The sequence below is a fragment of the Nothobranchius furzeri genome, chromosome 3, assembly GCF_043380555.1.
Source record: "Nothobranchius furzeri strain GRZ-AD chromosome 3, NfurGRZ-RIMD1, whole genome shotgun sequence".
Classification (NCBI taxonomy): Eukaryota; Metazoa; Chordata; class Actinopteri; order Cyprinodontiformes; family Nothobranchiidae; genus Nothobranchius; species Nothobranchius furzeri.
The window spans coordinates 56,051,386-56,066,119 of record NC_091743.1 but is presented as its reverse complement, the minus strand read 5'-3'; the positions used below and the strand labels follow the sequence as shown (position 1 = coordinate 56,066,119).

At 39.3% G+C, this 14,734-nt stretch overlaps 1 protein-coding gene across 9 annotated transcripts in view; it reads right to left on the bottom strand.

Annotated features, from left to right (window-relative positions):
* slc2a9l2 (solute carrier family 2 member 9, like 2) overlaps positions 1 to 14,734 on the bottom strand; it is a 213,261-nt gene that overhangs the window by 29,839 nt on the left and 168,688 nt on the right. For all 9 annotated transcript variants that reach the window (XM_015959326.3, XM_015959330.3, XM_054751410.2 and 6 more), the window contains one exon: positions 7,149 to 7,276. In XM_015959326.3, the coding sequence (XP_015814812.3) occupies positions 7,149 to 7,276 (128 nt within the window). The remainder of the gene's footprint in view (positions 1 to 7,148; positions 7,277 to 14,734) is intronic.

Genomic DNA, 14,734 nt, shown 5'->3' with positions numbered 1-14,734 from the left:
CATCTTTTATAAAGTATTCCTTATCTTTTGCTCCATTTCTTTGCTAACTTAACCTTTTACCACTCTGAAATTTAAATGAGGGAAAATAAAGACAATGAAGTGGGTGAAGGTGGTGATGTATACTAGCCTGAAGCCATAGTCTAGTTTAGGAGTTGAAAGGAGTTGCTTCAGTTTCCAAGAAAACATTCTTCCCTCTTACATAAATAGGCTCTTTTTTTTTAAACGGACGTATTCACCTGTTAATGTGCTCCCATGTAGAGCACAAAGGAAGAGGTGGTCTCTTGGGAGTAAGTAGAGCTCTTCAATAAATGATTAAAATGATCATGGGGATTTTCTGGCCTTTGGTGCAGGTTTTTATTAAAAAGTGTCACGAAATTACTCTAACAAAAAATAACTAATAACCTTAATTTTTTATTATATTTGTATTTTTATCTTCTGTATCAGCTAATAACAAAAAACCCACTAGCAATCCCTAAAGCTGGTACTTCATGTTCACATTCAATACAGAACATGATTTTAATCATTTTGAGAAAGTTTAATTTAGAGAAAATCTGCTCTGAAAACTCCAACATAACCACATTTAGTGCATCAGACATGGAAGTCATCATCACACTATCCATTTTTTTTTATATAGCCTAAAAAAATATCCATTAGGCATGTTTACATTGTCGGAACTTCAGGGTCAATTCTGGAAAGGGAAAGTTGACCGGAAAATAAGATGGCCCAGTCCTCTCAGCTGCTGTGTCTCCAAACAGATTCAACTCTCTCAGGAATTTGCACAGATGTCAGAACATCACAACGGCTTTGGCAGTGAGTGATGTCACTGATTAGCACCAAAAAGCATCCACAGTGACATTAAAAGTTTTATTCAGGCAAAGTATATCATCATTTCATTAAATCAGAGTACGAGAGCAGCTCCTTGATGTAAAATGTGGCATTCAATAACTGGAAGAAGCTCCGTTTTTTCCAGTGCTCTGTGAAACAAAAGCCCTGTGAATTATATCATTGTAGGGGAATTCTGCTGTTTTTCTGTGTTTGGGAGTTTAATAACAGCGACTTTAAAGCAGCATGATTAGTGCCTATTTTCTTGCATCCATTCTGCTTCAAAAACAACTAAAAAAAGATCCAAAATGAAAGTTTAAATATCATATTTTTATCAGTTGTTTCATCATGACATGTAAGTCATGTTTTAGTTCTGTACATTTTGATGATAAAGAAGCATTTTCATAAGACCTCCATGAACACGTGAGCATCGTCCCTCACTTGAAACATTTATGACATGATTTTATGTTTAAACTTTTGAAAACACCACACACAGAAGAACAGCACATCTTATGCTGTAACGTTCTCTGATGCTGCTACAGTGTCAAGGGAAATAAAAGCAGAGCTCCATAATCCTGGTTGAATAACAAAAGTGAGTATTTGACTGAGCTCTTTGGCTTTACCTTCTTACCTAACAACTGGTTATCACACTAGTCTCCCATGAGAAGCACGAGTTTACAATTTCAGTTTTGAGTATTACAAAGTTTTGTCGGGTCAGATATGTGAAAGCTGCAACATGAACCACAAAGGGAGTTTTTACTTAAGTATCTCTGTAAGAGCATGATGCTATATTTCAGTTCTGATGAATAGTACAGGAGCTATAAGTGATGTATGGTTCTAACAGGCCTCGTTTTAAGATTGAAAACCTTCTTAACTGGCATGACTCACTGCCTTCTGAATAAAATTGCATTATTTAATCAGCGTCTTTATGTAAAAGGAGAGCAGAAAATTAATATAAGTGTTGACTAATGATGATCCACACAGAAGTCAAAGCTATGTGTGCAAATCCCACTGAAGGGAGCATTGAGGAGGCTGAACTTACAAACACAGCTCGAGCTAATCTTATTAGCTCAGATGGGAACTGAACTGGAATTTTTCATCAAAGTATTATAGCTTACTTTCTTCTTAACAAAACAGGTGCAGTTGATGTTCTTGGAACAAAACGTACATACAAGCCACATAAAAAAAATCTTCATCAGTGACCCTCAGATTACTGCACATCCTGCTCTTCCCTCTGAGCTGTTGCTGGTGCAATCATCAAGTAAAAAGTCAGTGTTTAAAGATGTAAGAAAATATCACTATGGCAATATATTGTGATTTTTTTCCAGCTATAGAGCTCCGGACCCCACGTGACTCTCAGTTAGTGGACGCCATTTTGGCATGCAAAAAAGGTAAACAAACACGGATGTAACCATGAACATGAACGGGATCCGCTTGGATTTTACTTCGTCGGAGTTTACTTCACACTTTAAAACAGAAGAAATCGTTTTATATAGTCAGAAATTAAATAGACTAAACATCTCTGACCCTTACCGTGCCCCTGGGATACTTTTTAAAAACGCCAGAAGCTGTCGGAGCGGACTTCTTACCGGCACAACACCGGACCTGACCGGGGAACCCCTTGGGATTTACCCGGAGGAGCTGGCTCCGGCGGCTGGGGAGAGGGAAGTCACGCTACTGCCCCCGCAACCCGACTCCGGATACGCGGATGAAAATGGATGGATGGACAGACAAATAACAGATTTACACGTAAGTAGTCTCGGTGAGACAGATAATAGCAATCCAAAGTGCTTTTTATGTGTGATCTGACAATTGATCAACCATTGCTTAAAAATTAAATACAGCTTAGCCGGTTAATTGCTGTGATCCTAAAACACGTAAACGGCAGCACGCAGAACTCACGAGGCAACGTTTTACGTGATGTTTACTTGCTGCTATGAGTAATAAGACAGAAAAAGCCACGCCAAAATAAGTTTAGGAAGCCCACTAAAAATCATAATAAAAGCATTTAAAATAAACACCATACACAGTTGAGGAAACGTTGGTTTAAGTACCTGATATGAAGTGGTCGCTGCACCTCGGGATCCCACAGCTTCATTTCAGCCCGGTCACTAACGCGTTTTATTACAATGATCCAACATTTGCGGTGCTCCGGATCTTGGGGAATCCTGTAGATGGCTCATTCCTTATGTCGTCCGCGTCTGTTCTGCATCCTGGGGCACAACAGGAATCTACCATATTTCCTGTTTGATTGAGTTTTCTGACAATAACAAATAGTCCAGCTGCCAGCTTCTGCATGCCAATATGGCGCTGTTTTGATTTGAACTGTTGCATGCCGGGAGAAGTGACGTCAACTCCCGGAGCTCTATATTATGTCGATATTCAAAAGCAGTGTATCAAAAATATCGATATGGCAATGTATTGTGATTTATTTTCTTGCAATATTACATCGATATTCAACAGCCATGTATCAAATTTTTGGTAGAATTTACATGAAAACATTTGTGTATTTTCTTTTCATTTCATGCAATTCAAACACCGACCACTAGTTGGCAGCAGTGTGCAATGGGTTTTGTTTCCACCGATGAAATGTAAATCCCTCTATTATAGTTCAGATGCCTCATGCTAAACATGTTAAGTATCATTTTGGACTGTTTATTGAATTTTCCTAAAATAAATTCAGTCAAAAAAATTTGCTAATAACATCTGACTGACTGTAGCGCAATATACATATCGTATCGCCAGAATTTCACGATACACATCCCTAGCATTTAACAAAGAATAATTTAAATGTACCAGATTCCAACAAAATATTCTAGTTCAAACGTTGGCCATTTACCAATAATTTTGTGAAATACTTGTTGTTTGCTATGAATTCAGCCTCCACAAAAAACAGATCAGGTGAGAAAATTTAAGTCAGTATGCACAACATTAGTTCACATCCGGATGAGTAAGAATCTAAAGGAAAATATATCTTTGTTTGTTTTCACTTAAAGGGGACATGTTAAGCAAAACTCACCTTTTGTGCTTTCATGTGGGTCTCTCCTGCTTCTACAAACACTCCAAAAAACCGATGAAAAAGGCGTAAAAAAACCCTGTCCAATGGTTTTCTGTCAGTGTTTGGTTTTAGTAAATTGGGTGTAAAAAGAGCCATGTCAAAAAGTCCCTGCTTGTGACATCACAAAGGTAAAGTTAGAAGAGTTGCTGCAGGAGGAGCAATCTGTCCACTCCACTCTCCTCCTGAATATTGGAGCTTCTCAGCCTATAGCAGCCTGAGTGGGTGATGGTTGAATGTGGCCAGCTCCAGCTTGTTTTCTAAAAGTGACAGAGCCCTGAAATGGCATGTTCTGGAAGGTATTTAAACTGGCAGGAATAAAACAGCTGAAATCATTTTATGTGAGAGGGATTTAGTGCAGATAGGTTCGTAAAATTTATTTTGTATCGACCATAGAAATCCTGTAACTAAAAGAAAAAGTCATAATAAGTCCCCTTTAACAATTTGTTGCTCCAGTTATACTTCTCCTGAGCAGGTTGTTGTTCACCGAGGCTGAGGCTCGTACAAATGTCTTTTCACGATGTTTAACGATGAACATGCTTAATGGTTTTTGCCTTTAGGAAAATGTCAGTAACAAAGATTAACTGGAGTTGACTCATGTTCATGAAGCTTGTTTGTGCTACTACCTAGGGTTGTCACGGTATGAAAATTTAACCTCACGGTTATTGTGACCAAAATTATCGCGGTTTTCGGTATTATCGCGGTATTTTTTAAACGGTGTTGCATATCCATGCTTTCGTTCTTTTTTTAAACACAGAAACAGTTTTGTTTACCTGTTTGTAGCTACAGTTTCGCCGACGGCTGCCGGCTTCTTCAGGCTGACGCTGATGGTGGCGCGTCACTTCCTTCTCCGTTTATCTGCGGGCAGCAGAGGACGTTGTCGCCCTCTACTGCCTGCTCTCCCCTCTCCGACGATGCAGTCCCATGCGTGGTCCAGCGTGTAAACTCCGTCGTCCCTGTTCATGGTCCCACATCCACGTCTCCTTATCTCTATTGCTTCCTTGATCCAGCTTTTGTATTTTTGTTGTTCGGTGGTTATGATCCGTGTGCTGTCCCAGTCCATTATATGGTTTTCTCTTAAGCAATGATCTGTTGTGGCTGACTTTTTTATTGTACTTTCTGCTTCTTCTTTTGCTGCTCTTGTGTGTTTACGATTTGCCTCTTTCTCGCACTCCTTTCTGTGTTCTATTGTCCGTGTATTGAGTTGGCGTCCAGTTTCTCCTATGTATGTTTTATTGCATATTTTGCATGGGATTTTGTAGATGACTCCACATTTTTGTCCAGCTGATATTTTGTCTTTTGGGTGTACTAGTCTATTTCTAACTGTTGTGTATGGCTTTGTTGGTGTGTTTATGTTGTGTTTTTTCATTGTTGCTCTTATTTTTTCCGTTATGCCTCTGATGTATGGTAGGGTTATCACTGGTTTTGGTTCTTGTCTTTCTGGGTTTCTGGTTCTTTTTTTGGGGTTGTTCTTTGCTTTCTGTTTTTGTTTGTTGTTTTCCTTTGTTCATTGCCCATGTCGGGTATGCGCAGGTCTTTAAAGCGTATTGTATGTGTTTGTCCTCTTGTTTACGGTCTCTCTCTTCTGTTATTATGTTTGCAACTCAATACACGGACAATAGAACACAGAAAGGAGTGCGAGAAAGAGGCAAATCGTAAACACACAAGAGCAGCAAAAGAAGAAGCAGAAAGTACAATAAAAAAAGTCAGCCGTAACAGATCATTGCTTAAGAGAAAACCATATAATGGACTGGGACAGCACACGGATCATAACCACTGAACAACAAAAATACAAAAGATGGATCAAGGAAGCAATAGAGATAAGGAGACGTGGATGTGGGACCATGAACAGGGACGACAGAGTTTACACGCTGGACCACGCATGGGACTGCATCGTCGGAGAGGGGAGAGCGGGCAGTAGAGGGCGACAACGTCCTCTGCTGCCCGCAGATAAACGGAGAAGGAAGTGACGCGCCACCATCAGCGTCAGCCTGAAGAAGCCGGCAGCCGTCGGCGAAACTGTAGCTACAAACAGGTAAACAAAACTGTTTCTGTGTTTAAAAGAAGAACGAAAGCATGGATTTAGAAAGACACAGCAAGAACACACCTAAGGTGTTGCATATGTTCAGAAAGCATTGATAGTCCTGTTCTACACAAACTGAAAAGGTTTAACAGTGTTTATTAAACCTAAAATAACACAAAGCCTTAGCAAAAGTGCAACTTTTCACAAGTAAAGGAACAAATTGCTTATTTTTCTGGAACATGTTACAGTAGTCAGTGCAGGTTTAAATTGTACAAATTCAAACATTCAAACCATAAACAATATGTAAACAAATCAAAGAAACACCACTTGTTTTCTCATATACTTGTTTTCTTCATTATCAAAATGAAAATCTAAAACTCCAGTCCACACTTGACTTGAGCACTGTACAAGTCAACCTTAAAAAATATGTATTTAAAATAAATATCCACTTTAAACAAATTACTAAAATAACTACTACACTATGTAATCAAATCCAAATGTTCAAGTATAAATGGCATTGAATAAGTAAACAAATCAATGACAAGGAACTAATTGTATATTTCTCTTCATCATCAACAAATAAGATGCTTCATCCAGCAACAGGTTGTCCGTGACACGGTTTAAATGCTGACAGAGGACGCTGCGGCTGCAGTATATAGTGACTCGTTGCATTCTCCGTCAACCAAAAGTCCTCGCGTCATGCATTTAAGCTAAAATGTTAATGTTATCTTACCTTGCACTGGCTGTGGAGACGTGGGTGATGGTCACTCAGATGTGCCATTAGATTCGAAGTGTTGCTGCCTTTTGCAGACACTTGTTTCCTGCACGTTCTGCAAACGGGATAGCCGTCTTCTATTAACTGTCCCTCAGCATTTTTCAGAAATTCAAAATATGCCCATACTTCCGATTTAGTCTTCTTTGAGGGCTGATGGATGTCCTGGGCGCTGCCGTCTCCTTCTTCGGCCATTATTTCAGCTTCAAAGTTTTGGTGCCGTTGCAAACTAAAAAGTGCGTGTGCGCGCCGCGGGAACTTCAGCTGAAGCGACGGTGGCTGGTAAGGGTCACCGCGCTTAAACCGCGGCCACGGTAAACCCACCGAGATAATTTAGTTTTTTTTAAAACTGGACGGTTATTTTTATTGTCAACTTTTTTTACCGGGGTTTACCGCTATACCGGTTACCGTGACAACCCTACTACTACCTAATTTTGTGCGTGTGTATTTGTGTACTTTTAACTGAAAGAACTGACCTGAATGATTGGAAATAAAAGGCCCACTGCAAAGTTAGAAAGCCAGTTTACAGTGCCAGCGATCATGAAGGCAGCAGGTCGGTAGGATTGTTCAAAAAGCTCCCCAGTCAGGACAAATGGAATTCCACCTGGGAAAAAAAAGATAAATGAACCATTAGAGTTCAAAAAAGGGCTGACAGCAGCAAACAGAAACAAATGGCTTCAGTCTGAGAAAAAAAACCATCTCTTAGATGGTCTCTGACTTTTTCACTGTTTACTTTTGGATTGTTATCCTGCCTCCTTTCCAGTGGGATCATTTTTTCAACATTTCCAAGATCTTTTTATACTGTTTCATTATCATTTTGATGGTCCTTCAGTAACACAAGTGATATAAATGTGGATTTTGTACATTTGTTCAATAAGAAACACACATTAAAAAAAACTTTATTAATTCTTTAAAGTTGAAATAGTCACAAAAAACATAAAAAACAAGAAGAATAAAACAATGTGTTTTTCTCTAACATTCCCAAATTATCTCTAATTTCTCCGATGGTAGAATTATCTAAAACTCTGAGGCTGCCCAGAAAATCACAACAAATTCACTTTCACCCAATCACCCAAAAGAACAGAACAAGAGTGGGTTTAAAGGGTCAGAGGAGGCGTTTCCATTTGTTTAACAAACAGTTTATGCTGCTTGAACACAGCCAGACAGCATTTGTATAAATGAATGACTATTTTGTTTTGTGAATTCTGTAGAAGCTGAATACACTTCTGCTTCTCCGTGTGACAAAACGATCAAATTTCAAGTTCCAAAACACCCCAGGAAATGAACTGTGCATTCAGAACTCTGAATGTGTTTGATAAGCTCTGCATTATGTAAATTATAAGCATGAAAGGAAAAAAAATAAAAGCATTATTTTGTGGCACACTGAGTATTCATAGAACACAGCTGCTAATGTAAAGAAAGGCATGAGCAAAAATACAAAATGCATAACTTTGTTTACCTTTGGGAACTATAACTGGGTCGGTTGTGAAGGAAATTGTTAGCTGAACAGTTTTTATAAAAACAATGAACTCAAGTTGACCTTTTTGACCACATTTATTTAATGACAAGAAATAGTCACATTTGCCAAGATGTAGCTAAATAGAAAACCTGACCTTGTAGTGTCTCTGCAAACAGTCAACATGGAAGTCTTAACAAAAACTTATCACTTTATTTTGTTTACCTTTCTTTAAACACAGAACTAGGATGTAAAATGCCTTGGGCTAAATGACTAAAACTTATTTAACCCTCTGGAGGCAGGCATTGCAGATTTGCAATGTTAATACCTACCAACCTGGTTACTCCACACACATATTTCATGAGCATTTTTAACTCAGAAGTACCCCTGAAGGACTTAGTTGTTCATCCTTTTATCAAAACTTATTTTGAGCCTGAGAGGGTTAATGCCTGGGACAAATTCTCCAACAAGAAAATAAATGGGCTAAATAAACATCCCCTCTAAAATGAAAGTAATTTCATAATTTAAATGAATCAGGACTGTGTTAAACCCAACCAAATAGAGGATTAAACAGCAGGTATGTGAGAAGAAGAATTTTAATAATTAACAACAAAATTAATTATTTGCATCAAAAAACAAAGATATATATTTTTAATGTGAACCAACTAGCCACATCAATCTAGATAAACTTTGAATTGATTTTTGGGTTGAAGCTAGTCTGAATAAGTAGATTTCTGCTATTCTATAACACCTCTAAACTCATAAATGCCATACTGGTTCATGTGAACAATATTTAGTTGTACTTTAATATAACTGTTCATGGTACATTGTTAAGTCAACACCAGCATTACGGCCTCACTAAAGACAGCAGGAAATTCTAGCTATTTTCTCTGAATATCCAGGATCCTGTGAAAAATGTGGAACAGTGATCGGATGCTGTTGTAAAAGCTTATGAAATAAACATAAACCACTATAGTTGTTTTTGTCAAAAATGGAGTTGTATGAGCAAACACAGTAATCCACCTGGGTGTGTTGGACATAATTCTAAACAGTTCTGATTTTGGTGAAGACGAAAACAATCTATAAAGTTTAAGTTTTCCCTCAGAATAACATTCAAGCAACTTCAGGCTTGTGAGCTCATGTCATTTCAGGGTTAAAAGGGTGAAAGGGGGCTTGACTGAAGCTCCTGTGGGGCAACAGGTGAAGACTCTTGACCTGACATAGCAGGTAAAACTTGAAAAATTAGAATGTCAGTCAATGGTTCATTTATTGCAGTAATTCAGCTTAGACTGAGACTCAGGAACCCTTTGCAGGTGTTTAGGATTCATTAGCTGATTAGTGTGACACTTTGAGTGTAGAATATTGAAGCTTTTCACAATATTCTAACTGTCTGAGATTTTGAATTTGAGGTTTTCATGAGCTGTAAGCAGGGGCGGATCTAGAAAATTATTTATGGGGTGGCAGAAGAGGGGCAAATATTTTTCTAGGGTGTCAATACATACATACATACACACAGAGATTATATATACATACATATATATGTATATATATATATATACATACATATATATATATATATATATATATATATATATATATATATATATATATATATATATATATATATATATACATATGAGCTGAACCATGGTAAATCTAATTGAACTGTGTGTAAAGAAATATTTCACTGCAACAGGATTTTGTACTTTGGTTTTATTGTTCACTCAGAAACATGTTTTCCTTTTTCTTTTACCAGTATTTACATATTCATTTGTTTTGGGTCCTCATTTAATAAGCTTAAAGGCCCATCACAAAAATAAAACACATTACAAAATTATATCCTTCCTACAACAGCTGAATGCGGTGGTTTCCATGTTGCTCAGCAAAACATTACAAATTCATCAAGATCAGTGTTGGGAGTAACGCCGTTTAAGTATAACGGCGTTCTTTTTTAGGTAACGGAATAATCTAATTAATTACTTTTCCCACTGTTGCAACGCCGTTACCGTTACTGGGGACGGAAGGTTGCGCGTTACTATGTGCTTGTCGAACGTTGAGCAACAGTGTGAGGCTTTCTGACCGCCACACTTCAGCTGCAACCAGGGAGAGAGAGGTGTCGGTAACACACTTACAAACACGATGATGATTGGCCGGGTGGGCGGAGACCCTCAGTGTTCTCACTGTCACCGCATGCTGTAGACACAACAGAGCAGTGATGGGAATAACGCCGTTTTAAATAACCGCGTTACTAAAAAAAATATTTCTTTCTGTAATGAGCAAACTAATTAATTACCGTCTTCTTTTAACAAAACGATCGTTTCTGTTACTGATAAGGAAATGCGTGCGTTAAGCAGTGCAGTGTGTTGAAGCTGTCAGCAGCTGATCAGGAGCTAAAGAGGCAGATGTTTTCATCCAAGCGCATCGCGGCCCGGGAAGAACGAGAAAGAAGTGATGAATAGTCTACGGCTGCAGACCCCCCGCAGATTCGCTGTTGCAGTCTGCGGGTCTACAGCCGTGCCCTTCTTGGCATGACAGCGGGGCATCCCGAAGGTCCGCTCACCTGTTCACCGCCCAGACGTCCTGATCTTCTACCTTCCGAGATCATCCAGCTGTAACCTGTTTCTGATCATGTCTTTAGTCCCGCTGTAACACTGGTGCATCAGTCTCAAACGTCATGGAGCTCAGGTGTTATTAGAACTACCCGTGTGTGTTACTACCCAGCTTCAGCTCTTCTGTGGTTGGGTCTGACCCGTTAGTAAATGTAAGTCCTCCATCAGGCTTGTGCCTCTTCTAGTGTCAGTGTTTAAAGGATTTTATTCATTTATTTAACCGTTACTAGATTATCAGCAACAGAAATGCTGCTAAAAACACACAATTATGTGAAGTTGGAAAAATTAAAATACTGTGCAGAATTACATTCATTTCTGTAATTTAACTAGACTGAGAGACCATTTAAAGGCTCGGGAACCTTTACAGGTGTTTCAATTTGCAATTTTAAATTTTAGCTGATTGGGGTCTTGTTAAATATCACACAGCGACCTTTTAATAGTCTAGATAAGTGTAATGCTCCTCTTAGTAGTTCCACCGGTAAGTGCTTATTTATTTAAATTATTCAGGTTTATAAAAAACATTTGGACATACATTTTATTATGCTCCAGTCATTAGTCATTTATACTTCACTATTGTAGTAATTCTTGCATGCTTTAATGAAAAAAATAACTACGTAGTTATTTTTCTTGGTAATTAGTTACTTTTAAAATCTTGTAACTCAGTTAGTAACTGTGTTACTTTTTTGACAAAGTAATCAGTAACTATAACTAATGCCTTTTTTAAAGTAACGTTCCCAACACTGATCAAGCTCCAAAGATTTTGCCCGTTTCGTTTCAATGCTGAGTACAGCCTAGCTTCATAGTCTTTTCTCTGTCAAAGCAGACCACAAATAGGTCTTTATGAGCCTGAGAGTTGAAAACTTCGTTCACAGGATGCACTGCTTAAAACAACTGCTATTTTACACAACCTGAACAGTTCATGAAAAACATCCTGATATGGGTCTAAAAACGGAGTCATCTCCATCAGAGTTGTAGGACTCTCTTTTCCCCTTTTTTTCTCTCTGCAGCACTCTTCTCATTTGATGTAACTCATGTTTGAGATCCTCAGTGTTGGAATCATAAGCTTTAGCCAACAGAAGAACCGTCTCCTCTCTCAAAAATGTCTGACTTGATGGATTTAGTGCCTGCACACCTTGCATCATGTTACAGTTTCTGTTAGAAAGTCTTCTTCCTATTTCTCCAATCATGTTATCCAGAACTGGATAGTACACAGAGACGCAAAAGGTGTGTTTGTTATCTGGAACTTCATGTTGTCCTAAGGTGAAGGCAATGGCACTGCCCTGAAGCACCTTTGATGTGACTCTTGACCATTTTGGTTTGTAATGAGTTGTCTCAATGTTCCTTCGTGTACATAACTCAAGTGTTTCGCTCCACATTTCCTCAAAAGAGTCATGACTATGATACTGGATCAGTGTCTCTTTAAGTGATTCAACAAGTTCAACAACCTAAGAATAATCTACTGTTTTTGACTGGAGCATGTCTGATAAACATTTGGAGTCACTGAGAACCTTTCGAAAGAGAACAAGACATCACGCAAAATTTAGATCAATCTGAACCAATATCCCTCTTGCTTCAACAGCTCTTTGTGGATGTTTCTCAGACGCAATCTCTTCAAGCACCTGTACAATTGCAGGCAACCTGTCCATAACATTGCGACATGCTATGTGCCTACAAGCCCAGCGTGTATCACTTAGCTGTTGAAGCTCTCGTGGTACACCATTAAACATCTCCCGCTGCACTTCCAGCCATCTGTTATGTACATAAGAGCCAGATATGAATGTGTACATTCGTTCCAACAAGAAGAAGTTTCCTGCATCTGCTACACTTTTTACAGCGTCTACAATGACCAAGTTTAAGCAATGTGCGCTGCAGTGAACATAAAAGTCATGTTTAGCCACTCCTTTTATTTTAGCTTGGACACCTGCATGTGCTCCACGCGTAACTGCTGCACCATCATAGCCTTGACCTAAGAGGTTGGCCTAATACTCTAAGCCATGCTTCTCAAGAAAGTTACAACTGTCCAGAAAAGAATAGGCAGGGTTTTTATTATCTTGCAAGACCTTTGAGCTCAGTTTCATTTGAGACAGTATGTTCCCTGCAGTGCATCCTTCACTGAAATCACTCCTTGCTGCTGACAGCTTGTTACCAAAACAGCGTTTTTGGCACAAGCCCCAGAACTCAATTATTCTTCTAATCCGGCTGTTTTGATCTGTTTTCCATAAAGAAAAGAAATAGCAACATCACCCTGTGCAGGAAAACCATCATTGGTATAAAAAAAGGAGTCAGAAATGCAGCAACATCTTTTAGCTGAATGAAAAATCAAAAAGTTTGTGTCCTGGTTTATCTGAATCTACTGTGAAATTTTAAGTAAGAAAACACAGTAAAAAGCTACATAAAATTGAAAGAAAGAAAGAAAGAAAGAAAGAAAGAAAGAAAGAAAGAAAGAAAAGCAAAGCCTGGTGCTCTGCACAACTGGTAGGCCCGGGGTATTCTAAATGTATCCAGCATGTTTTAGTTGTTTCTCTGCTCCAACACACTAGATTCAGTGGTTGAATCACCTGTGCAGCAGCTCCTCAGGCTCTGCTGAAGCCTGTTAATCCCCATGCTGATTGAAATCAGGTGTGTTGAATCAGGGTTTAAAATAAAAGGTGCTGGTTAACCGCCCTGCAAGCCCGGAATTAAAAACCCCTGCAGTAGGCTTTGGTCACTGGACCTCGGGGACCTGCTGGGGGTGTAGGGACAAAGAAGATCAACAATGTAAGACGTTGCTTGTCCATGTAAGACCTTAAAAACCAGAACCAGGATCTTGAAATGAACCCTTAAGTTTACTGACAGCCAGTGAAGCTGGAGGGAAAGCGGGGTGATGTGGGTGTTATGACCTCCTGAATTTTGTCCTGTTGTTGGACAGCTCCGGATCGCTACTGGCACTGTCAGTTCAGCACCATGGAGAGCGGCACACTTCCCTTGCAGCACAGCTGTTCCCCCATGTTAATTACACAACTGGAGTTCATTAAAAGGACAAGTGAACAGGAGTGAAGGGAGGAGAGATTTTGGTGTCTATGTTTTGGGAGCTTAGATGCTTTGGTTTTGCAATACTAGGAAGGGGATTTTTGGGCTTGAAAGATAGTTTTTAACAGTAACAAATTAGAGGTTTATTTGGCTCTGATCCAGTTCCTGGCACAAGGGCTGTGAGTATACTCTGGAGGCTTCGTGGTTGTCCTGCCTCCAATAACGGGACTTCTGTTTACCTTGGTTTTGGCTGTTTAAAGCCTCTCATTGTTTATAGGATATCCTTTATTGTGGTCCTTTTTATTTACTGTGTTCTTACAGTGCAAAAACGTATTTGTTATCTCCCTCTGGGATGCTTTTGGTTAGGGGTTTTGTTTGACCATTTGTTTTCAACCTCCCAGGGTTTCCTAGACATGGCTGGGGCTGTAACAGTGGGTGTAATTGGTGGACTTGGTCAGAAGCTGAGCGCAAGCATTCTGAACCACCTTTAGACGGTTCAGGGAGGTTTTGCTCAGACAAGTGAAAAGAGTTGCAGTAGTACAAGTGTGAGGAGATGAAGGTGTGGTGAACAATCTCAAGTTCAGAGTGGTTCAGAATGGGAATCAGCTTTGCAATGTTCCTGAGATGGAAGAAGGAAGAGTGAACAAGAGAACTGACATGAGAATTCTGGGTGAGAGCTGGGTCAAAGGTCACACCAAGATTCCTGACAGAGGGTTTGGTGTGAGAAGCAAGCTGACAAATAGTCTCTGATTTTGGGAACCAGTTGGGGCAAGATGAGGATCTCAGTCTTGTTTTCATTCAGCTGTAGAAAGTTCCCAGCCATCCAGGTTTTGATAGAGTATATGCAGGTGTGTAACAGCTGCAGCTTAGACATCTCATGGGGCTTAAAGGAGATGTGCAGTTGGATGTCATCTGCATAAAGATGGTTAGAGATTCCTTTAAAGGAGCTCAGGATGTGCTGAAGAGGAACCAGATAGAGAAGGAAGAG